Source organism: Topomyia yanbarensis, chromosome 3, assembly GCF_030247195.1.
Source record: "Topomyia yanbarensis strain Yona2022 chromosome 3, ASM3024719v1, whole genome shotgun sequence".
In the NCBI taxonomy this organism is placed as follows: Eukaryota; Metazoa; Arthropoda; class Insecta; order Diptera; family Culicidae; genus Topomyia; species Topomyia yanbarensis.
The window spans coordinates 417,215,092-417,240,832 of record NC_080672.1 but is presented as its reverse complement, the minus strand read 5'-3'; the positions used below and the strand labels follow the sequence as shown (position 1 = coordinate 417,240,832).

Below are 25,741 nucleotides of genomic sequence, written 5' to 3'. Positions count from 1 at the left end.
TTTTAGGGATTTAGTGTCAAGCCGGCGCTAATCTATTCCAAGAATAAGTTATTGTCGGTTTCTGATGAGACGAAGTCGAAACGCGCCCTTGGCTTTATCAGATTCACGGTCTGCACGTGATAATCCAAGAACACACTCGAATGTGCGAATGGAAATACGTTTGTAAAATTGAATTTATACACGCTAGCACACGCAACATACAAACGCCCACGCGATCGAGCACGTTAACGCACAAACGCTCGAGCCCTTCGCGATGATACACGCGATCGTGAAGACCCTATGCCCGCACCTATCTGAACCGTACAATGAATATCACATTCAGAATCATAGCCCGCTGCAATTGACCTTAAGCAGTGTGTTAGTGGGTGACATTTCCCGTCTCGTTTGCAATTGTAGTTAGTGATAGTAGAACAACTTTCGAAAAAAAAAGATTTTTTTCAAGTGATGATTTTTTGAAGTTTTGAAGTTTTTAAAATTTAACATTTTGCAATTACTGATAACTCGAAAACTTTTCGATACATGTTAACAGAAATTTTTGTTGTTTTTTATTATTTAACTTATTGAATTAAAGTGTGCTTTGCAAATCTGACGGGGGATGACCCTTATCTATCTGTGTTCGCAATTTAAGTTGTGACGAAATCTGTTTTAAGAATTTAAAACAGATTTAAATGGGTATCCAACAAGATTTAAAAAATTGGACTTGTAAATCACAGACCATTGGTATCTTCAAACTAAACGTAATGTGCCTAGTCTACTAAACAGACTGAAGAACAGCTCACTCTATGATCTGCCACCACTGTAGTAGACGTGGCACTAAAATGAGGTACCCGCAGTTGGGTTTACTGCACGGCTTTCTCGTTCGACTTCCTGAGGGGCTACTATCACACAATTCTAGTGAAAAGGGTGGCTTTCGTCGGCTACAACAGAACTATGCCGTTTCAAATGCCGAGCTTCCAACCAGTTTCCATTACACATTTCCGTATCATTTGCCGACTATTCCATTCTGTATCTGCATTTGTCTTTTTTAGGCTGGTTAGTTGAAGATTCGGTATATTACCTTACCAGGGCTAATGATCTTAAATGTAACGGACGAGGTACTTCATCCTTCAACCGCCCTTCCGGGATAGAAGCAGATTCGAGCGGCTCTCAACATGGAGTATAGATGATTTTCAGTTTTCCCTTCTAGAATATAAACAGGAAATTCGGAATTCTGATGATTTCAAAAGAGTTGTATCATATTGTAGCAGAAATGGGCTTCGACTCATAATCGACAATGGTGAAAATGCTCATCACCTAATTTGGGGCAGCTATACTTATTGTAGGAAAAAAACAACATTTGCGCGATCTGACAGAGAAGAGGTGTTAGATATAACCCTCTGCTCCGACAGTATTATGAGTTGGCAAACTGGTTTGTACCGAACGAGCTCGAACCGTCGTTAGCTGATCATGAATGCATTATCCTTGATCATTCGAACGTTTCGCTAGATATCATCATGTATCGTAATCCCAACGATTGAATCTCCAAGTGGCTTGAATGAGCTTGTGGATAAAACAAGCTCACTCATAGTAAGAGCTTACCGCGAGGCTTCTCCGCTTCGAGTTATGTGTGATTCTAGGGGAACCCTTGGTGGAATGCCGAATTGGCAAGACTTAAAAAGTATGATAGAAGAGCTTGGAATCGCTGACGCAGAGACGGATCGTAGGCACTAAAGTCGGCTGGCAAAGCTTACCGTAATACCCTTCGGTTCCCTGAGCGCAGTGGTTGGAAAAGCTTTTGAACAAATGTCTCAACGAGGCTAGTAGATGGAATAGGTTACTTACGGAATCATGTCAGTTCGATTAGAACTGCTAATGGTGACAACTCGTCTGACGAAGATGAAGTACTCATTTGTCATTTTGACACACACACTTTACAGGCTGTAAATAGCCATCACCGAGAGCCACTGATGTTTTTTTCAGGTAGTTCCAATGACTGGGCTTTTGCTCGAAGAATTGTGACAAATGAGTAGATAAAATGGGCGGTTTGAAATTTTGCTCCGTATAAGTCTCCGGAAAAAGATGGAACGATTCCAGTTCTACTTTAAGGAGGATATAAACATTCCAAGCATATTTAAAAAATGTGTTTACCTTTAGTCTTGCGAAAGAATACATTCCATTAGCGTGGCGGGAACTAATTCTTAAATACAATCCCAAAGGTTGTCGCGTTACCCATTAAGAGCTTTAGACCGGTCAGTTTAACCTCCTTCCTTCTCCAATCAATGGAACGTTTAATCGACCACTACATTTAGGAAGTTAGTTCGAGTGAGCACCCGATTCATGCATTGGGCACACGCAATGCTTAGCAACCGATACCTGTGCCCATCGTTACCAGTAAAGATACGGAAATTGAGTGTCTGCTTATGCCCTCAACGTGGTGCTCTGTCACCACTTCTGGGAAACCTTGTTGCCGAGGACTTATTGAGAACTCAATGAGCTTAGGTTTCCGACATATGGTTTCACCGACGATTATCATATGATGATCACTGGAATTTACATAAACACATTTTTTTTATTGCAGCAAAGCTTATGATTGTTGTTGTGTTAACGAAATAGTACGACACCCTCCCTAGTAGAGATATCCATTAACTTATTGCTAGATAAAATTTGAGAATCTGGAAATGTCATGATCATATAGCAAGTTGATCGAGGAATTAATACTTGAGCGACAATTCTCAACTTTGAACTTTTCTATATGCTTCAATCGAAACTAGGTCTGTTTTGAATAAGCTCAGCACTTTTTCTTAGTTTAATATTATTGACGATCGAATAATCTTATTACGGAGGTGACTTCACCCATCATTCGATTCAGCTTCAGCCAGTGGATCGTGATCAAGTTGTAAGTTAACCGGCTTTCATCATTGAACTTGATCTTCAGCCAGACATTTCAGATACACGCCACGTTGTATGCTAAGTGCTAACCAACAAGAAACCAGTTTCAAACTAAATTAAATCCCCGGCCGTCTTATATTAGACAATTATAGCCAACACCCTCAGGCTAAAAAAAACACGACATGATTTGCTAATGGTGATTGACGTTGCTCTATTTCAAAAATTTTAATGAGGTTTCACCGTTAATCTTTCCCAGCTGGCCGTCTGAACCCGATTCCAAATTTTCATTGGCGATTATATTTCTCTGTTTGATTGATCTTAGGTTGGTGCGGGTCTTGCAAAAACATTGCGAAACAACAAAACAACAAACTTAATCAACTTTCCAAAACTCTCTACTCCACAGCTTTCGTTTAGCCCGACAACTCCGGGATGGTCCCATTTCCGACTGATTGCGCTCCTGTCGGCGATCCTCACTCTGTCCGGTTTCATGCTGATCGTCTCGATCGGAGTAGGCGTGTTCATCAGTGGCGTCAACACATTCGCCTTCATGGCTGCCGAGGTGAGTAAGGTCATACGATGTTGAGGGGTTAGACTCCGGTCGGTAGGTCCGTGTTGTAAAGGCAAACTAGATCGTTTGAGCGCCGCGCCAATCGAGAAATTGATTGATGTAATGAAAATTTACTAGTGAGTAGGTTACACTGTTACACTTCGTTTCCGGAGTACAAGCCGGCGGCGTGTGTTCAAGGTGTTGAAAGATGCCTAGATAACCGTACGAGTTTAAGCCGGCTGAGAGCTGGTTAATCGAGTTCTCACGAATAACACTTCTGTTATGTTTGTACATATAAAAGTTCTTTCGGTTGCTACAGATGTACGTTAGTTTCACAGTGGCCAGTCGGCCAAGCTGTATTTTAACCTCCAACATTTATGTATGCAATTATTTGTTTAAATCTTTTTAATCTTTTTGTGAAAAAATAAGTAGACGACCATTTCAACTATCTGGACCTCTGATCATTATCACATACCCGACTTTAGCTGCTCCAACAATCCCGTCGTTGATTTAAACCCTAGACCGTGACCTGTTTCTTGCACCAGTTGGACTAAAAAGTCTTCCGCTACAGTAGAGCATAACACAGCCTGTGAAATAAATTTAATCGCTGACCCTCATTTCACCATTGCATTGTACCTCTTTTTGCACTCTTAAACTCCGGGCGACCTTTTCGCGCAGATAGAGCCGAATGCCAAACATGTCGGCAATGGTTAACAACATCCTATGAGAAATTCTTTTCTTCCTTTTTCCTCCATTGAAAGTTCAAGGTTTGCTGTACCCTTTACTTCTTTCACGTAGCTGAGCTGCTGCTACAAACTTACAGCTTGAGTACCGGGTGACCCTTTTTTTGCGCTGGACCAGTATCAGCCGCACGTACAGGCGAGGGCCACGGAGAAGGAAGAAATGCTGTCTTTTCTTTATGTTCCTGACTGTCGCTAGCCTTCACGTGTAAGCTCAGCGGATAATTACCCGATGCTTACTTGCATTCCGTACCTATACATATCCCATATAGGTAGGTCGATCCGGCATTGGTGCAGGTCGTTGAATAAAAGCTCGCACGAGGAAAGCGTGATTTATTTTATTGCATGCAAAATACAAAAAAAAACAGGAGAACCGAATGCTGACCCTGACTTGACCCGCGTATGGCTTTCGTGACGATCTGAGGAAATGGGCGAACGTGACGAATGGGTCTATGTGTCTCGAACCACGAATGACCCTGAATTTCCGAATGAATGAGTGCATGAAAATGTGTCATCTCTGTATCTGGAACACCCCTGTTCGGCCGGTACATATGTACATACTCGTATCATTTTTATTGCTGATATAAACCAACCACCACGTCGCGTTATTGGTCTCTGAGCAGTTGTAACAATTTATTCAAATCATGCAGCAAAACATCGCGACTTTGACCATCAATGTTGTCGTTGTCTGCGGGAGTCTATCATTGTGTCGGGGTTGCGTGCTGTGCCGCAAGCACTCGGGACCGAAACGAATCGACGGAATGTTTGCGTGATTGAAATAATTAAACTTCTCGTTCCGATAAGATTGGTGAGGAATGACCGCCGGCAGACAGGTAACGAATTTGTCTGATATCATGCTAGCTTCGCTATTTCGGAATTCGACTTTAGCATGGGTAGGTTCATGAATTGCTTTGTAACGCTTTGATGTGAATATCGAAGTTTTGTTTGGGTCTCTTATAATTGAAGGGTCGTGTAATCCTACAAGCTTTACATATATGGATTATTTGTCGGAAAAAGTAGTTGTCTTGTCGGATATGTTATCTTTTTCGATCTCCTGTACATGTATCATAATTGACAGCATACGACCAACTAATACAGAGTCCTCAGTTAGAAGCTCTATGTCAATCTGTCACATAATGTAAGCATTTACATATCATGGGTCATGTAGAAGTCATTTCAAAATCAGGATCTGTTGATTGAGTCCTGGGTGCTTTGCTCAAAGACGCCAAGACGATAATCACTAATGCTTGATACCTTGAACAACTCAGAATCTATTAGGCTTTGTTAAGATCATAAACAACTTAGGCTTTTTGAAAAGGAAAGGGACTCCCTAATAAAATGAAATATACACGAACTTCAACTCATATAATGCAACGATTCCACATATTGTTTGGATGATACCCTGAACAGGTCGTTAGGCTCTTAAATCATAGGATGTTTATAAAGGCTATGTCAACCAAATGTGTCTTATTCACAAATCAGGAAACATCATTTAGGTTTTAAGGTCATACATACAAATTAGTGAAGCGCGAACAGTCTTGCAAAGCTCACCGTATGATATCTGTTCCCAAATTCGCGTATAAAGGGCCATAAATTCTGTAACAATCACGTTTTTACGTTTCAAGAACAGAACCGTGAACAAAAATTATATGTTTTATAATTGTGTTCAATTTTCCTTTCACAATGCCAGCATAATGCTTCTATTTGTGGAAGTATCTGTTTTTTGCGACCTTCAGCAACGATTTGCACTATGTCATTACCAAATCATTTTTCAGGTCGTGAATTAGTTCACAACATTATGAATATTATTCATAAACCAAATGTTGATTCGTGATTTCATCCATCTAAATTTATGGAACAACATTGTTTACGGTGTGGTCATCCAATAGGAATTGATCCTTGATTTGTTATATCTTAATCATGCTCTAGTTTTCATTATTTCTTAACTAGTTCATATAATCAACACCGGATATTTTTTTCATGAACTATTTATCGAAACTCGGAATATTATTCATGGAGTCATTCATGTCTTGTGATTGTGATTTATCTTGTGTGCTTGTGAAATTTAGAAGAGATCTCTAATCATTTTTACTTTCATGTAACTCCCCACATGGTATACGTGAACTTTTTCTCGAAATTTGGAATAATTACCATGGATTCAGTTTCGTGAACTGTTTCGTGAAATATAACATAGTTACATCAACTACTAGCAACCAGCCATGGGGACGAGCCATAGGTATAAGAATCGTCATTCATTTGATAAGGTTCAGTGTAATGTCCGGAATGGAAACGAAAACTGCGCTGAGAGTGAGATCCAAAAATACACTGCAGAGTCATGTTATCGTGTTCGTTAAATACTCCACTAGGAGGTTGATATCAGTCTATTATCTTTTTCCGGACAAAACCAGTCTAGAGGCCATGTGGTATCCGGTGGGTTGAATTATCCCAACCAAAAATTGATCCAGTGGATTCCTGCTCCCATGTCGTAAGGGGCGACTGAAAACAGAAGTCCTCAAGTTAAGGTGTTTCTTCGCTCCGAGGATTGAATGGCTGGCAGGACTAAAATATGCCAGTCGCGCACGGAGTGTCATGGGTCTTACCCTTGCTAAGCGAATCTCTGACACAGTGGACGTTTGTTTCTTCCCAAATCGTGGGATTCGAATAATGGTCATGTTCCTAATACCTATTTCGGGGTTCGCTATAGGCGATTATAAAAGTCTCTGCACGAATGTCTCAAGTCTCAACCAGACTAACAGATAAAATAAATTAGTTTTGAAATCGAAAGACTTTCATGTAAATTCGATTAGAACAGCTAAATGTGACGAAGATGTAGTACTCAGCTGTATGTATGTGTGTGCATCTGTGTATGTGGAAAAACAATGTCACCTCTGTTTCTTAGAGATGGCTGGACCGATTTGTATAACCTTCCCATCGGCTGCCATTGAATTTTATATTGATTAGACTTCCGTTTCCGGAGTGCGACGACACAGCAAATTCCCATATAAACTGAAATGAAAAATTCTCAAAGGGGAGAAAATTTCAAAATCGAATTTGTATTGTTGATGCCAAATGATAAAATGAAACGTTGAGATCATATGTAATCCCGAAAAAAAAATTGACGAAGATTGACTTTTTTGACTGGCACATTTTTGCCTTTCCTATATAGATAGGTTATGCAATCACTCTAAAAATCGTCAACCTAACCCCTAATTTTTTGACTTATATAGGCTTAGGTAGGAGTATGCAGTGAGGGGTTGCTACTTTAAAATTACAACTAGTTTAAAATTTCTTAACCAGTCGAAAATTTTCGGCAGGAACCGGACCCCCCGGATCTTCCTTTTTGATTCCAAATTCGTGGCTGTCGATCCATTGTATGTAGGGGCAAATCATACTGAATATGTAATATACATTTCCATCATTGTATTGAACATAACCAGCCATGGAATCGTAGTTTGGACAAATGAGAAAGGCACAATTGCACCATTAGGTGGATTAAAACAGATTTTTATTATAGTTCAAACTTACACTCGTTTTTCGGGTTAGAAAAAAAAGCTATGCTACCATATCTTCGAATAATTTTACCGAGCCACTGCAAAATAAAAAATATCATGCGGGATATTTATCCCTTACATGTGTAGAGTTTTCTTTTCTATTTTTTCTGGATAAGCTGTATACTTTCTTCATTTAAGCGAACAGTTTTGATTCAAGCACATTTCCAGCCTATTAGATGTATTACCAAATATTGAAAAATAAAACAAAACAATGAATAATTTATGTTTTGCAATCTACGGAAACTTGCAAATAACATAACATCTATAGCCTAATGCTGATGCAGAAACAGTATCAGCATTAGGCTATAGATGTTATAAAGATACCTTTTTTGTTTCGGTAAGTCGTCACAGTACAAGAAAAATTCTTCCTCGTATCAGACAGTTTCCGTAGTTCTATTTTTGATGGCCTCAAGAAAATAATCATAAAATCAACGATAAATAATATAACAGCAATATTCGTTGAATGAATAATCAAATGAATCATTCTTTCCTTCATGAGCTGTTCTTCAGGGCATATAATTTTTTTCTTGAATAATTGCACCATGTATGTATGTAAGAACTAATTAAAGTTCCTTATTCGTATTACCTTAATACAAATGAGATTTATTTTTACAAGAGTGTTGAGCCTGCTCTAATCATGTGTAATTTATCGGATATACGTCGAGAAATTAACTGCGCTGGGTTTCCGCATGCCAGGCATACGGTCTGCTTCTCTTATCTAAGTAAAAAAAATTCGAAGTATATACAGCAAAATAAAAAGTTGATCGAGTTCGATCAGCTTCGGGAGTAATTCTACAACTTTAAAAAATGTTTATACAATCCATCCATCACTGCCAAAAATCATTTCCTTGAAGTTATATATCAACATGATAATTTATGCCTAACGTCCATTATGCCTATCGTATATTATGCCTAACCTCCGTATGCGTAACTTATTTATGCCTAAAAGGGGAACACCATTTTTTTATAAGGAAGGCATAAGACATACATTAGAGGGACAGATCCCAACATCAGAGTAGCAGAGACCGTATTACGGAAAGTGAAAGGCCGATGGACATTAATGGCAGAGAAAGTGAAAGGACGATGGACAACAATGGATCCGCTTGGGACTCTATTGGAACCAGATTTCCAGGTAGCTGCTTGCATATCAACCAAAAGTGAAGAGATAACTAAATTGGGATATGTATCGTGTTTAACATTATGTATAGGAGATACAGCCAGCAATCTCGGACTGGAGCGAGGCCGAAGGGATTCGTTTCATGGAGATCTGGCGCTAGAACACTAAACGCACGACCAGATAACATGCTTAATGTTGCGGTAATTGTTACCACAAACGCAGAGACCGCTCTCCACGACCCCAATACGCCGAAGGTGTGCTTTAAACGTATAACGATTGCACATGACCAGAGATATGACCCGAATGAAGTCACAACCTTTCCTTTATACGAAGGTTTGTTGTTATCTTTGAGACTCCTAAACATCCATTGTTCCACGAAATTTGCAAATTAGCAAGCGTCTTCTGACAAGATATACTGAAAAATTCGTTGAAGCTACGCGATCTACCATTTAGTTGTACTTCTAGTGCCTTGTCATTACGATTTTAAAGCCTAAGTGCCCGCCTTCTCATTACTCGGAATGGAGCAACACGAGAGAACTAAAACTAAGGTAATCTGCTATAATTTTTCAGATAAAGTACTCAGGAAGTCTCACGGTTGTCCAGGGAAATACAAAGAGTGCTTTCCGTGCTTCATCGAATGGACAGCCTCCTTGGAACTGTAGCGAGGTAGGCATGGTCGGTTATAGATATGTATATCTAAAACAATCAGTTTTATGGGGAGAATGTTTGCAGCAGAACCTCTTTTACCCTCACCACTACTATCATAATAATTAGCATAGAAGCGATGCATAGCTGTTATCGCCTGACGAACTACTATGTTTACCGTGAGCTTCTTTGCGGCCAGAAAAAGTGTGTATTTAAAGTACAGTCATTGCGTTTATATACAGTATTATCATATCATCGCAAAACGTCTATTGATGGAATGTGGATCTACATGGAATTTCGATCAAAGGTGGAATAGCACACACAATGTAGGCCAATGATCGCTTTTTCATGTTTCATCATTTTTTTTCATTTGAGTTTATAGCGTCGTGTATATTTGCAAAAAAAAATCGGGCGATCCGACGTTCAAAAAGTTCTTACAGGACCTTTTTGCGTATCTAAGCAATCTCTGCCCACCACGGAGTGGGAGACCGTTCACGGTTGCTCGCGCGGGTGCTCGTTTCGTCTGACCTTTAATCGCAGTGCAAATGCAATGTGTAAAACCTGAAAAAATAGGGACTGAAATGTAGGAACTCTTGTGGTTTTTGATGTTCTATGTGGAAATTGCTCTTTCGAAAATTTATAGGCACATTAGAACATGTTCCCACAATGGGATGGTCAGACCATCGCACTTTAGTGAACAGAGAAACGTCGTGGTCGGTGGCGTGGCGGATTCTCATCACAGTAGCAAAACTTTTCATGATTCTCTTCACATTTTCAACATCGTGCCTTGTTTCTACAATGGGTTCAATTGTTTGCAACGACAACAGACCATGCTGGCGGCACAAAAAGGGCGAACAGGTATAAGCACCCATTCAATTGCTTGCAAACCAGTATTTTCGTTGACCGAAGTAAAGGATTCTTGAAGGAGCTAACCCCATACTTCGCAATTAAGGCCCCCTTATGGAGACTACACCATCAATCACTACTTCCTGGGCGGATACGTAGATAAGATACTTCTTCGTGTTATTTAGTTAGATTACGCATATATCGATGATGTTTATCTTTGATCCATCCAGTGGCATTATTTGTGCCATTGGAGAAATATCCCAATCAATCTCCCCTAAGTCTGAGGGGATGTCGGTCGTCGGAGATACCTTCCTATTATCCAATACTATCATGCGGGCCTAAGTACCCGCCAAAAGTAGGTTTTATCGGTTAATCAACAAATACATTTTCGCTGAGCCGTCGGTCATACAACCAAACAACAAAGGCTGTTTCCAAATAGCCACCAGGTATTATCCGGAAATTTTCATTTTCAGTTGCATACGCTATGTCTGAATTTTCGTCACTACGGCTATAAATCACTCCGAACTGGTTCTTGATTCATAGTATTTTATTCACGGTTTATCGTGTGTGCTTGTGAAATATGAAAGGTATCCCAGTTTGATCAGTAACCTAAACCACTAAACTCACCTAGTCTATTTGATCTCTAATAAGGGAGAAGAGAGAAGAACCGATAATTATAAAGTACCAAATTATACCTATCATCAGTAGTAGCAAATACACACGCGGAACGTTCACATCTAAACCCGGTATCATTTTCATACGTGCATACTACCCAGAACAGATGCTTTGTTTTAATTGTTCGGCATAATTCCCAATTCCATTGCATTAACCGCGAGTTTGTTAACAAATCGGGCCAGCGAAGAAGTTTAGTCCATGGAATCACGACAGGTTTGAGTGAAGAAACCTGTGCATTCGGTTAACTGGGGTAGTACAGTTATGATTGGGTGTGAAAGGTAGGAAATTCAGCGTGAAACCGGCGTGAAAGACTTTTCCAGTGGTTTTTGGTGCCGTTCGGTGCTGGAAAATCGGTTAAAATTAAAAATAAATTCTTAAAAAATCACCTCATAAATCAATTCATGAGAACGCTATATATTTCTAAAGGTATTCTTCTACTGAACAATTTCGTGGAACATTGTAAGTTTGTGAAAATTCGCTGAGAAAAGTTATTAACTTAAGAAGCAGCATGACTTCAAAACAAGTGGATTTTATTATTAATCATAGCAACCCTGTTTGAATAGCTCTATCGTTATACAAGTGTAAACTAGGCTTACCACCCACCGCTCCCGTATGGCAGATGCAGTTATTCAAACAGGGTTGCTATGATTAATAATAAAATCCACTTGTTTTGAAGCCATGCTGCTTCTTTAGTTAATAACTTTTCTCAGCGAATTTTCAGAAACTTACAATGTTTCACGAATATGTTCAGTAGAAGAATACCTTTAGAAATATATAGTGTTCTCATGAATTGATTTATGAGGTGATTTTTTGAGAATTTTTTTTTTTAATTTTAACCGATTTTCCATACTAATTTCCATACAAAACTTTGGAATTTTTGGAGGGTTCGTAGACACAACCGATCGGTACCAAAATTTGCACAATTACTAAGGGCTGTAAAAGGAATCAGTAAAGCCTGGTGGAGCTAAAAGTCAAACATTGAACCAGTCTAATATGCAACCATGGTTCTGATAACTGAAGTGTAAAGCCAGTGCGTCATTAATGCAAAACCCTCCCTTTTACACCATTGCCATGTCACGTGATTCGTATACTACCGAGGGCCACAGAAGAGGTGAGAGCATTCCTCCTTGAGGACAGTCTCTAGTGGTTCTCATGGTTATAGCCACGCCTCCCAACGACGCTTTCAATGCTGTGTCCGGTAATACAACATTTCAGTAATCCATTCAACAGTGGAACGCTCTACCCCCTTTTTTAAATGAAAACCTCTACCGTTCTAGTTGGTTTTAGCGTGAGCTGTGTTAAGAAATCATACTTAAATGAAAAAAAATACGGTCAAATCAATAACTTTTTTATTTCACGACCTAATGTACTATAATATTCAAGAAATTTATATGCGTTAATGTTTTGAATCAAAATTAGAACTTAGCTTAAAAAATTTAGAACTTCGAAGAAAACAATTATAAATTAAAAACTGTCATATGAAGGAGGAGGAGTAAGTTAGAACATATCGTGATGTGTCGTCACTAAAAAATCCAAATGGAGCCATTTTTACGTATTGTGTTTTATGGTTGGTACCTGATATTTATTATTTATACCAAATCAAAAAAATCATTCATTATACTGCCGTTATAAGCATAATTGTCCCATGTATATAGGGAATTCCATAGAACATGGGGCAATTAAGCTTATAACGGCAGTATATTACTACCAACATATCAGAAGTATATTTTCATGTTAGTCTTCAGTAGAGATGGTCATATTTCATTCTCTCCGAACCCGATTCCGAATATTCTAGAACTGCGAAGCAGCAAATGTAATATTAATCTAAGATTGGATCTCTTTTGAACGGTAAATTTACACATTAAGTTTGATTCACCGGGATTAGTAAATTTTTTTTGGACTAATCAATTCAGTAAAACAATTTTATTACATTTTTTCTCCGTATAAACTGTATACGAATATCTGTCAATAAGAGTTTGGGAGTGAAGACTAGTTCAGTTATTCGAAAATAAATTTGGCGAATCAACAGTAAAAGTAGCATGTTTTAGTCAGGATTTTTTAAGGTTATTCGGAAAACTTTCACACAAAATCATTGTCCTACGTTATATTCCGGACATTATAGCCATTAGCTGTAATTTGCTTAGTGCTCTACTGTTCAACTACTGAGCATAAATTTTATTTTATTATTAGCACTTCCCATTTGACGATATAGCATCTTTAAGACAGTTAAAACTAACTATCTATAGCAAAAATTCTCCAGTTTACGTTTGAACGTCGTAGAAGCCACAAGCATTTTACCGCCGGCGATTTGCTCGTTAGTTCCCAGGAGGAACGCTCCCCGTTAGCAGTATCCAACGAGAAGCGCTCTCAAAATTATGCAACATTTTTTTTCCAAAGGAAAAATATGGGAAAACAGATTTGCGCATGAGGGCAAAATTCCTAACTTAGAAAAGTTAGATTTGAATGTTTCGTGTTTGGATTTAGTGTTCAACTGGCGCCAATTGTGGTATTAGTTCGGGTATATTGCCTAACTGGCAGCAAGTCGGTGTCAGCTACCGACGAGTGGAACACGAAACATTGTTATCAGAAGTTCTTCGTGTTTTGCAGCTTCTAGATTTTTAACATATTGTTTAATTAGGTCGATTAGTTTCTTAATAATGAGTTTTGCGATTTTTATCAAACGGAAACAGACAACTCTATTTGAAATTTAGGTAAATTTACATAGTTGAAGAGTTCAATTTTTTTTTGCTGAAAAATATATCATAAAATGAACAACTTCTTGGTCAGTCTGTAAAGCGTCTCGTCTCTATAATACGTATTTGGTGTGGAAAGTGCAGCGCAGAATTCTTGTTTAAAAAAGTCGAATAGATTTTCAATTTAAATTGCTTTATGTCCTTATAAACCTAAACAAACTAGTAACTAGTAACATACGAGTGTGGCCCCGAATGGTTACTTTCAATAAATATATTCTTCTTTACGTGTCCCATTCAAACCCTCGCTTTTTTCTGGCTATATGGAGCGAATAGATTACACAGAGTTCTCTCTTTAATTCACTTTCGAAACCTTCGCGATTCTGTGTGGTGTACAACTGGCACTTCATTAAGGCAAAAGAATTTAATTTTACTCTGTCAGTCAGTCAACTCCAAAAGCACTTTAATTTGACAGCTTCGAGGTCGTAATTAGTAATCGCACGTTGAACAAAAATCGAACGAAGAACTTTGCATTTCAAAAAAGATTTGCCATTTCTGAATTATTCTGGTATTTAGCGATCGACTGAATTCGAAGCGATGAAATTATAATGAACAATCGCTTCTTCAGTAAATCAATTCCTGTTCGCTCGGTTCTACGAATGGATGCGTAAATACATAAGTTAGCCATCGCTAAGAACATCAATTTCCGGTTTGAGTTCGAACAGATAAAGTTTTAAATTTAGAGTCCACGATATCGGCAGTCAGTTAACGGTAAATAAATTTATAATCAGATATATTTAAATATTTGTTGTAGTTTGGCAGTTCCGAGAGCTAGATGCTGGGAAAATAAGTATATTTTTCGTATGTTCGAGCTCCAGACCAGGAAAAATACCCTAGTGGTCCATCAATTGTCTTATACACTAAATCTGTCGAAAATGAACGGTCAAGTTCCGCAACGGAATGATATTCAAACATTCAACATCACTAAAATTTAAATTCAGTTGAATAACTCAGTCTTACCGTTATCACAAGAACATTCGTTACTGATCAGAAACAGTCACGCCGCATCATGTGTGATAGCCGAAAACAGTAATTAGTCGGGAAGCTAACCAGCAACTTTAAAATGTCAACAAACTTTTCATAGATTCAAGCGTATACTGAAGACGTTGGACGGAAACCGAATATCGAAACAGTGAACAACAAGAAGGGTTCACATCATTTCCCAAAAAAAAACATCATCTGTTCACATCTAAGGTCGAATCCAACTGAATAATTTATCTATAATCTATATACACCAGACTAGTTTTTCTAAGCGATATCGATGTAAAACTGTAAACTCCCTCGAGGCACTGTTGGCAATGGCTGGTTCGTTGCTCCTAAAAGGTGTAAAATTATGTTCAATCATTTGGAAGTCACGATCACTTTTGTTTTTTTATCATTGTACCTTCGTTGTAGGGTGTTGGATTAATAAATGGTTTATTGACTTTGTCAGCTCATTTGGCTCGAATAATTTAATGTTTAATCTCTACCGATACATTGGTAAGAAAATGTTGGGTAAACACCGATGTCATGGTTTGAAGCTTGTCATATGAAAGACTTCCGAAGTTACGTAATCTATTTATTCATAATGATATCTTTGAATACCTTAGATAGATTGTCCTGATATATAAGAATATAAACTTTCTTCTACTACCAAAGTGTTACCGCCTTTCTTCGGAACGTTTCCTCCAGAAAGTCAACTCCGCGATTCCTCGAAAGACACTCCTTAAGATAATGATTATTTATAAAGGTGGCTGTGTTAATGATGTTTGTGATATATAGCATTATTTGAACAGAGACCTAATTTTCCTTGTTATTATGCATCATGCAAGCTATGTTGTTATTGTTATTTATCAGTGTGCAATCGGGCTGTCTCAACAACATATTTCTGCAACCTATGCGCATTAACTGTACACCTACCGTCTCACCGTTGCACTTGACAGTGTGTGCAGTGCTTTATGGTCACACCTATGACCGCGCACCCGGCTTCCCATGAGCGTTTTGGTGGCTCAGAGGCTGTCCTTCCATGTTGCTCAGGGATACATTGCTCCTATACACATCCATGCATACAGGCGTACATACGGGCTTACATTCATACATACATACATACTAATTGGCACAAGTTTAAAGCGTGTAGCGTCGTGTCATCTAGTCTGTGTAATCCTATGGAAAATTATGCTAGCATCACCTGGGAGTCTACATCATATCACTTCTGTCTCTTCCTAATATCCTTTTTGTCTCCCAGGTCTGAAGCGAATCAATCGACTATTAATTGATACGGTAAACTTACTAGCAGTATTAGTCTTTACTCCCAAATACTTTTTCTTACAACTGTGCTATTTCATCTCTATCTTATAACAGAATTCGATTATCCCTGTTCTAGTCAATATAAGTAGGGGAATGTGTTCGGTTGTCGGCACACTTTTGTTTTTGGCTCACAACATTACTCCAATTGAATAATATATAGGAATAAGCATACCAATGGAAAGCTAAGGGCCTTATTGAAAAAAAACTTAAGTAGAGTTTCACTTGTTCAAAAAATATGTTGGTTGTAGAATAGAACATTCGAGTCTGTTTGCTTCAGCAATCGGCACAAAAACATCGCGCTAATATATAGCATAGCATAGCATATACGATTGCACAAATCGTGGATGGCTGTACAGTGATCAGCTAACATTTACCAAGATATCCACTATATCGTGTCGCAAAAAAAAACATTTGGGATTAACGCTTTTTCTCCATAGTGGAACAAGCATCACAGTGTACACCTGGCCACTTCCTTACAATCGTCGAGGAAGGGAAGGAATGTTAGTTCAACATCTACTTGCGAAAGTGCAGGGAACCCATACTACTCTCATAGATGTTTCAGGAATAGGAGTTTGTGTTAGTAGGGCAGTTAATATATGAGGAGCTTATTCAACAACATATCAGTGCAAAATGGATGGAACTTACCTCGTTTATCCCGTATTTACAATAAGACAATTATTTGGATAAAATATATAAACATTTAAAACATAACGTTAAACAATTTCACCTGCTCTCAATTAACTGGGGTGCAAGAATTCTCCTCAAACATCAGTGAAATCGTTGCATCAACTAGTCATTTATAGATGGCGCTACGCTAAACGAGCGGGTGTATTTTTTGTGGCTAGATTCACGCGCATTCATTGCAAAGTTATCAGAATGTGAATCATTACATAAAATCTCTATTTTCACGCTATTCACACCATTTAACAAGTAACTCTATAGAAGAAATGACTATGTGAATGATTGACTTCGATTTTCCATCAACCGCATTATATACTATTGGAATTGCACGAACAGAAAGACGCGTCCGAGCGATTCGGCAGTGCTGCCACTTTTCACAAAAAGATCGCGCTAATATATCACACAAATAATATTTATCAGAATGTCCATGTTTGGTTTTTGTCAAAAGCTACATAGGGGTGCCGTCAACCGACCACTTTCCCCTATTCATTACATTATGTGCCAGGCAAACCCTCAATTTTTTGCTATTATTATTATCCTGAGTAGCTAGAAGAGTGAAGGCATTTTAGGTTTTCACAAAAAGAATCTGTCCATAAAGGACATAAGAATTATTTATCCAGTATTCCCCACAAAGTTTGCTCGAACCGATTGTCCGCCAGATTTGATTCGAACAGTCGACTCTGACCCGAAAGGGCTGCTTATCATTTCTGAGAGCCGGTGTGCTTGGTCGAGTTAAATAATCGTGAGAAAAAGGTGTAGAACTATAATTAACTATCTCTTAGGTGCCATTCCTGCACTCCTTTCCTGAACTAGCCTCATGCCCACGGTCAAAAGAGTCGACAACTAGTAGGATCCACATGTTCCCCACCCAAGCGAACTGATCAACTTGCAAATAGAAGCACACATCTATCAAAACCAGCCAAGAAGACTTCCGACCCAATGAGAATGGACCATGCCAGTCGAAGGCCACAGGCCCAGCGCCATCTCGTACAGTTCCTGAAATTAAGAGTTTTGTTTGGTATCCTGCTCCTAACAACGCATGCTAAGTCGTCAGTGATGCAATTAAAACTTCGCATTGATTTCGCTTCTGTCTTCTTCCTGATCTACTCTTGCGTCCCATAGGTCTGATGCGGATCAATCGACTATTAGTGAATCAGAGAGCGCTGTCAACCGTAACTACCAGTTATTCTTTCTGTTCTAGTGTGTATTAATGATTGCTTAAATGATTGTTGCATCAGGTTGAATTATTCTGTTGTAACACCACTATGCTTGTTTAATATAGTGGATATTGTTAGGTGTGATCCTCCTCATCAGGCGTCCTCTCGTCCTCACTCCTAGTTTTCCTAACCTTGTTAAATGCCTCTCCCTTCGGCTATACTATCTGCTTATTCGATTCAATTAGGAATATTAATATGTTACAGCTAAATAACTGAGAACAGACACCCCGGTGTCAAACAAACAAGTTTAAAATACTTGTTTTGCTATTTGAACTAATCTCCGCTAGACCACTACGGTCATCATACTGGCATAATCCAGTATAATTGTGATAGTCACTTGGGCATCAATTGTGTAGTCCACTGTCAATTCAGTAAAACTCACGCACTAAATGGAACAACGGTAGAACCATCACAATTTTATTTGAAGGCACCGTAAATTTTTTTCTCAACTTTTACGTTTGCGCTAGACGTCTGTCCTCGGTGCCTAAATAGATGTTGCTTCTCAGTTTAGCACGAACCGGAGGGAACTTGGCCTTGATCCCACTGCTCTGACATCGATGTTACGTGATATTCGTTATGGAATATTGTTCGTTTGGGGGCCATCCATAAACAATGTCTCGCAGAAAAAGGAAATAATCAAATACCTTTCCCCTTCAAGCACATTACAACTTATTGTCAATATTAATTACTTCCGCTCAACTAGTACGTCTCAAATTCATTTTCAGTATTGATTCCGCCAAATCATGTTGTATTACGCTCCACCCTAACTGTTAATATTCGACATCGTTTATGAACGGCCCCTTGGTAGCGTTATTTAAGCAGAAACCTAATTTTCCTTGTTATTATGCATCATGAAAACTATGTTAACAGAAAAATACCAGGGACAATGTTACGTCTAAGAATCCTTCCTGGATGCGGATCGAACATATGACGACTGACTTATCAGTAAATTATCCTCCTTACCGTCGTCCAATGCAACTTATCAGTCAAATCTGTAGCGCTAGAAAGCTGGTGTCTTCGCCATCTCTGTATCTGCTCAGCTTTATCAAATAATTCTCGTACTAAGATTTTATATTGAAAGTCACACTCTTTCAAATCAGCTACCAGCTAATACCATAGATAAAGCCTGCTTCACTTAGAATCAGGACACTTAATTTAGCAGCGCATCTAGTGGTTGGATTTAGAATGTTTTACAGCGGTTTCTGTTAGATGGGAGACGAGAAATAAATTAGAGGTGCTGCTCTAAAATAAAATGTCCGGATTCTGCCATTTCATAAGTAAACTTTAAAATAATTAAAATAAGGAATTCATTTAAATAATTTATGACATGCATTGTAGAAATAAACCAGTTAAAACTTTATATTATATGAAATTAATGCTTTTGTTACGACAACGTAGTTTAATAAAATTTTAACAACCTCGAGCGATAAAAAAAAACTATTTCCGGATTTACTGTCACTCGTATGACTTAAAGCTGTCACGGAGGTGTATTGCAGTGTGCTAGATCGAACATGATTGACTAATTAGAAACACGTGTTTGGTTCGCTACCCCGTATTTCCCACCAACCCGTTCTTTTAAGTTAGTGGTTCAAGGTGACAGTAAACGTGGGATAAGATTACACCGCATAGCTACGATAAAATTCTCAGTGATTTGTAAATGCAAATCAGTTTCACTATTACCCGTGGGTGGAGAATGGTTACGTGAGGTATGTCGCACCTTTCTCATTGTGCCAATACTTAATAACACAAATCAGCTATCACTATTGCATATTTGCAAGCAAAAATGCAAATTAACCTAGTTCACCTTTCAGTCTCCATCGTGTAGTTTTTATCGGCATTGATTTGAACCAATTGCTCATTCCACCTAAGCGTCACTATACCGGTAGAATATTCATTATTACCGTCGAATGGCCTGTAACTGTTCGTTTGAAGGTTCTTTCATTATTTTCTTAATCTCATCGACTTCTAGAAATAATTATTTTTGGTTTAAATTTTTTGGTAGTTTCATAATTATACTATATCAATTAAAAATATATCTTCTTTAGAAATTTTCGAACAAACACAAAGACACCACGATGTACGGTGCGGCGAAAAATAACTCACCCAATGCATTATTCAATAGATACATTCGACTTTCATTGACCAGTTGGTGTTACATATTTCTCACTACCTTGCACTTGACTGAGGGCGCGCGACCGACCACGTTTGCTGGGTTAGAAGCAGAGTTAAAAATAATCGAAGCTCTTTTTTGACGGCTGAAAATGAACCTGACGCGACTCGCGGTGAATGGAAAAAATATTCACTCAAATATCCATCCTTATTCATTCAGTTGAATATCGTACAATATATTCATTTTACTAATTATCTTGAAAAATGTTTTCAAATGCCGGTAAAGCATATGAAACAACAATCATCATCGCTTACATTGTGCCAGGGCCTACTTTGATGCATTTGATTCGTTGCTGCACGGTCGCTTCGTGTAATAATCGGAGACGAATGAAAATCTGCATGGATGAATGGGCGGTTTGTTCGTTTGACGTTTTCAGCAGCGTCACTGAATATTGAAAATGAATGCGGCTGAATATGATCAATTTTCATTCAATGAATTTGAATATTTTTAACTCTGGTTAGAAGTTCACCCGCCGCCATTCGCCGGTGCGGCGGCGGCGGTTTGTCACTAAGTTAGTCATCGGTCGGTCAAGTGCTCGGTCGGTGTCACTTTGCCGGTCGTTTGAGCACCGATACTATACAATCCTACTACTGGTAGTGTTTAATTAAATAATATTTTTAAAATGTTGTCATTTTGTTTTCTATTTCAGTGCGTTTTGCTGTCGATACGGACTCTGCACGTTCTGATTCGGTACGCGATGTTCCTTTACGATATGCGCCAGGGAGGAATTACCCATGAGTGTGAGTATCCTTCTTTTTTGTTTTGTTTCGTACAGTTACCGTTCACTGGTGGAAGTTAATTGGATTGAATTCCAGTGGGAAGATAGCTTCTAGTCAATTTTACTTTTGAAACTTTTTCAATAAACAACGATAATGGCAATTGTCGATTCGATCCAGTAAGTGAATAAATATTTATAGGATCGTCAATCGCAATTTAAAATAGATGGTTGCTATTTCCCGATCGTTGGCCGTCCCAATTTTGGTATATTGCTTCTGATGATATGATATTCCTTGCGGTGCGCTAGAAAAATATTCCGCCTACATTATGGAATGTTGATTTTGTTCACTAATTACAGCCGCGGACAGTCAAGACATCATGATTTGAGAAGTCGGGTGGGCCTCCTCTATCATGTAAGAAAATCCTTTAAAAGGGATAAAACCTCCAGATTGTCATCATATCGTCAACTTAAGATTTCCAGACGATTTCGTAGTAGGGCTCTGATGCGGATCGGCAACACGCCAAGTTTCGCGGATAATGTCGATGTAGGATTCATGCTGTTTGGGTTATACGATGGATCTATATTATTCCACCTTGAGCTCGTTTCAAGCCATCGATGGTGTTCGGAATAGGTGACACAGGGCACGTTCGAGAATGAGAGAAAAGACACACAATCATATTTAGATGTGGATGGTTTTAAGAAGATGTATACATATCGGCTTCCACTGATGTGTCCAAACAGGACGATCGCGTCGGTTTCGGAGTCCCCAAATCCGACATTAATAATTCCCACCGCCTTCACCAAATTCCTCAGTATTTTCAACCGAAGCAGCCGCCTTACTCCTTGCAGCTGCTAAAAACCCATCGACATCCAAGTAGTTATCTTGTCCGATTCGCTAGACGTGCTCACGGCACTAGAGAAAGGGTATTCGTGACATCCCTATGTTCAAGCAATTGATTTCGTGCAAGACCCATTTCCAACACTCTACTGGATTCACGGACACAGTGGTATTACCGATAACGAAGAAGCCTTTCGCTTAGCTTGCCTTGGGCTAACTGTCTCCTGTCCTGTATAGAGGTACCTGCAGCAGACATATCTACTCTAAACTTTGCCCTACAATGGCAGTCCAGTAAGGGCTACTGTACAATGATCAAGGGGAACATCGGAAGATGGACCAACCAATATTTTCGCTCCGAAGAACGTGTCCTGTTACTGATGCTCAGAGTCGGGCACACGCGAGTAACCCAACTGCCACCTGGAGTAACTCCTCCGGTCTACCAAACCTGCAACGGGAGATTATCGATAGAACCCGATCTATGAATGTATAGAACTAGCACGACGGCTCCATTCGAGATGTATTATCCAACGACCCAGTCATTTTGTTTTCCATAAAGCATAATTAACTTCCTCCCAGACGCCCACCTCTGCAACGCAGTCTAAACTATACGAGACAATCCTTTTAATTTCAACCCGAGAACCGGATGGATTTCCCATCAGCCACCATCACACCGAAACTTCGAAAAAATTGATCGGGAAATCACCCAAAGGAACCCGATGAAAAAAAAAAACAAATAAACCCAGCTTTCCCATACCTGGAAATGTACTGGGTATTCTCGATGACCTTCCAGCGGCTGTTTGACCACATCAACTGCCGACCATTCTTCCATTCTACCCACCGGGATCACGGCCAACCAGATGACACGGGATTGGTATTGACCAGTTAATTGGATTTGGTTAACCGCCGCCACATGTGACTACCACTGGAACCCACACACAAGGGCCTATACCATCTTCCCCAGGAGCAGTTGCTCTTAGTTTGGTGCTCTTGCGGGCAACATCGAAGAGCCGTTTACAGTAAGCGCCGATGCTATGTTATGACCATCATCAGGCACCATTATGTTGATCACAATTAACCCGATCCGAATTGCTGTGCTGCGGGTTCCGCTGAGACAAAACTATTTTTTTTGTTTTTGTTTTTAGAGGTTATGGTCGTTCGCATCCATAGCTTTGGTTGAAGAACCGTATTTCCAGAAAGAAAACTTCTATGGAAAGCTACTTAACCCTGTCTTCATTGTTTTCAACAAAACTGACATGACAAATCCACATGAAATGCCTCGTATATGTATACTTGCGAATTGACGCATTTCTTATATCCGACTTCACAATTCGCGATATTTGTGCTGTCACCGTCAATATGAATGTTGATGACGCAAACAAGAAATAAGTCTATTGTTCGGCATATTTGCCGCATAATGAACCATCACCTTCTGATTATTTCAAAAGGGTTGTATCATACTGTAGCAGAAATGTAGTTGTAGTTTCCCTTCATAATCGTCGGTTATGCAAAAGCCCATCACATAATTTGGGACTGCTCAGATATCAATTTGAGAGGCACCGAATTGATGGAATACTTAAGTAGTACAAATCTGCATATACGCAATATAGTAAATCGTTTAAAATTTGTACATCATCTTTGATCAGTCTCGCTATATATCGTCTCATATCGTCATCCCAAATCTACGAACTGGGATCTCTACGTAGAGAGCTTGGCGACTAGGTTTCATGGGTATCTTCCAATGATTGAATCTCCAAGTGACTTGAATGAGGTCGTGGATAAAACAAACTCACTCATAGTAGCAGCATACCGAAAGGGTTGTCTGCTTTGTGTTATGGGGGAATCCCATGATAGAATACCGAACTTGTTTGACTCGAAAAATTATGTAGTAGTGCTTGGAATTGCAGACACAGGGAAGGGTCGGAGGTATTTAAGTTGGCTCGCAAAGCATACAGAAATTCCCTTCGATTCTCTGAGCGAAGTGGTTGGAAAAACCTCTACACATATGTTTCAAGTTTCAACGAAACTAGTAGATTAAATAAGTTACTTTCGAAATCAAGAGAATTGCTGATGGTGAATACTTCTCTGACGAAGATCTAGTTCTCAACTTTCTTTTTGACACACTTTCCAGGCTGTACGGAGCCATCACTGACGGCTACCCCTAAGTTCTTTTTAGATAGTTCTGATTCGTGGGCATTTGCTCGTACAATTGTGACAACCGAATCGATCAAATGGGCGATCAAAAGTTTTGTTTCGTGGAAGTCTCCGGGACAAGATCTAATAGTTCTACTTCAAAGAGTATATGAAGCATATTTTGAAAAAAGTTCATACTTGTAGTATTGCAACATGATACATTCTTTTTTTTTATTTCAATTATAGAGGTTTTAACCTTAAGGTCATTCGCCTCTTCGGGTTAGAAAAATCTCTTAGGAAAAATTTCTAACCCTATGTGCGGGGTCGGGACTTGAACCCAGGTGCGCTGCGTACAAGGCAATCGATTTACCAATACGCTACGCTCACTCCCCACACATGATACATTCCATTAGCGTGACTGTAAATAACTGTAAAATTCATTCCCAAAGTTGGCCGCGTTACTTATGAGTAGGCAAAGAGCTTTAAACCGATCAGTCTGACTTCCGTCCTTCTCAAATTAGTGGAACGTTTAATCGACCACTACATTCGGGATGTTAGCTTGAGCGAGCACCCGCTGCATGCAATGTAACATTAATAGCTGCGGGGAAAGTCTACTACCGCCCTGTTACACAATGTTGTCTACAGCATTGAAAAAGCATTTTCGCAAAAGCAATCAAGTTGAGGAATTTTTCTTGACATTGAAGCTGCTTTTGACAACGTACCTTTCGAATCCATTTTGGAAGCAGCACTAGGTCTTGGAGTAGCTGCATATATCACGAGCTGGATAGACACAATGCTTAGCAATCGACATCTGTGCTCATCGTTAAGACAAGTAGAGATAAGGAAACTGAGTGTCTGCGGATGTCCTCAAGGTGGTGTGCTGTCACCACTTCTATGGAACCTTGTCACCGACGGCTTGTTGAGGAAACTTAATGAGGTTGGGTTTCCGACATATGATCAATGGTATTTGCATTAACACACTTTTTTGATTTGATGCAACAAGCCTTATGTGTAGTTGAGCAATGCTGTTTTCATGGTGGACTCTCAGTTACATCTCACATCGATTTCAGAATCTAGAAAGCTTGCATGGTCTTCAACCAATGTGTCCGTGCTTTCTGCAAATCTCGGGGACCCAAACCCATGTACAATCAATGGATCTACACAAAAATTATTAGACCAATACTGGCATATGGTGGCAGAAGGGAGAAGTCATGACAATTCAATTAAAATCAAACTATCTTCAGATGACTAGTGCGTTCTCGACAACACCTACTGTTGCTCTACTCTTGAACATAAAACCGCCACATTTGTTTCTGAAACAAGAAGCATACCGTCTTAAGGTTGCTGGGCTGTGGAACAGTAACCCAATAGATGGTGCAACTAGCCACACAAGACTGTGGCCCCAAATGGTTACTTAGGATGAGTATACACTTGCTCCCAGTGACCTTACACTCACACGTAGTTTTTTGTTTTAAAACTTACAATGTGAGAATTCCTCCACGCGAGGAATGGCTGTCTGGCTGGATGGAGCGACAACTTGAAGAATACGTAGTTTGTTATACTGACGGATGTTGGAGGGCCGAGCCGGTTCTGGTGTCTATTGTCGTGAAATGAGATTAAACCAATCTCATTCGCTTGGTAGATACTGTACCGTACTTCAAGCAGAAGTCTTTGCGATTATGTGTGGCGTACAATCGGCACATCAACAGGAAAGTTACGGTAAAATAATCTATTTTTGCTCTGACAGTCAGGCTACCCTGAAAGCACTTAGTTCGACAGATTTGGGGTAGAAATTAGTATTCACATGTCGAACCCAAGTCGAAGAACTATCTACCTTGTATGGGTATCCAGTCATTCCGGTATTACTGCAATTGAATGGGCGGACGAATTGGCTAGAGCGAGCGCTGCGACTGACTTCGTTAATCCTGAACCAGTTTTATCTCTTTCGATAAGTTGGATAAA

General features: G+C 39.3%; 1 protein-coding gene across 1 annotated transcript in view; it reads left to right on the top strand.

Annotated features, from left to right (window-relative positions):
- The window catches only part of LOC131694303 (E3 ubiquitin-protein ligase AMFR-like), a 139,989-nt gene that overhangs the window by 84,239 nt on the left and 30,009 nt on the right, over positions 1-25,741 (top strand). Inside the window, exons 6-7 of the mRNA XM_058982927.1 lie at positions 3,272-3,427; positions 20,743-20,833. Coding sequence (XP_058838910.1) covers positions 3,272-3,427; positions 20,743-20,833 — 247 coding nt within the window. The remainder of the gene's footprint in view (positions 1-3,271; positions 3,428-20,742; positions 20,834-25,741) is intronic.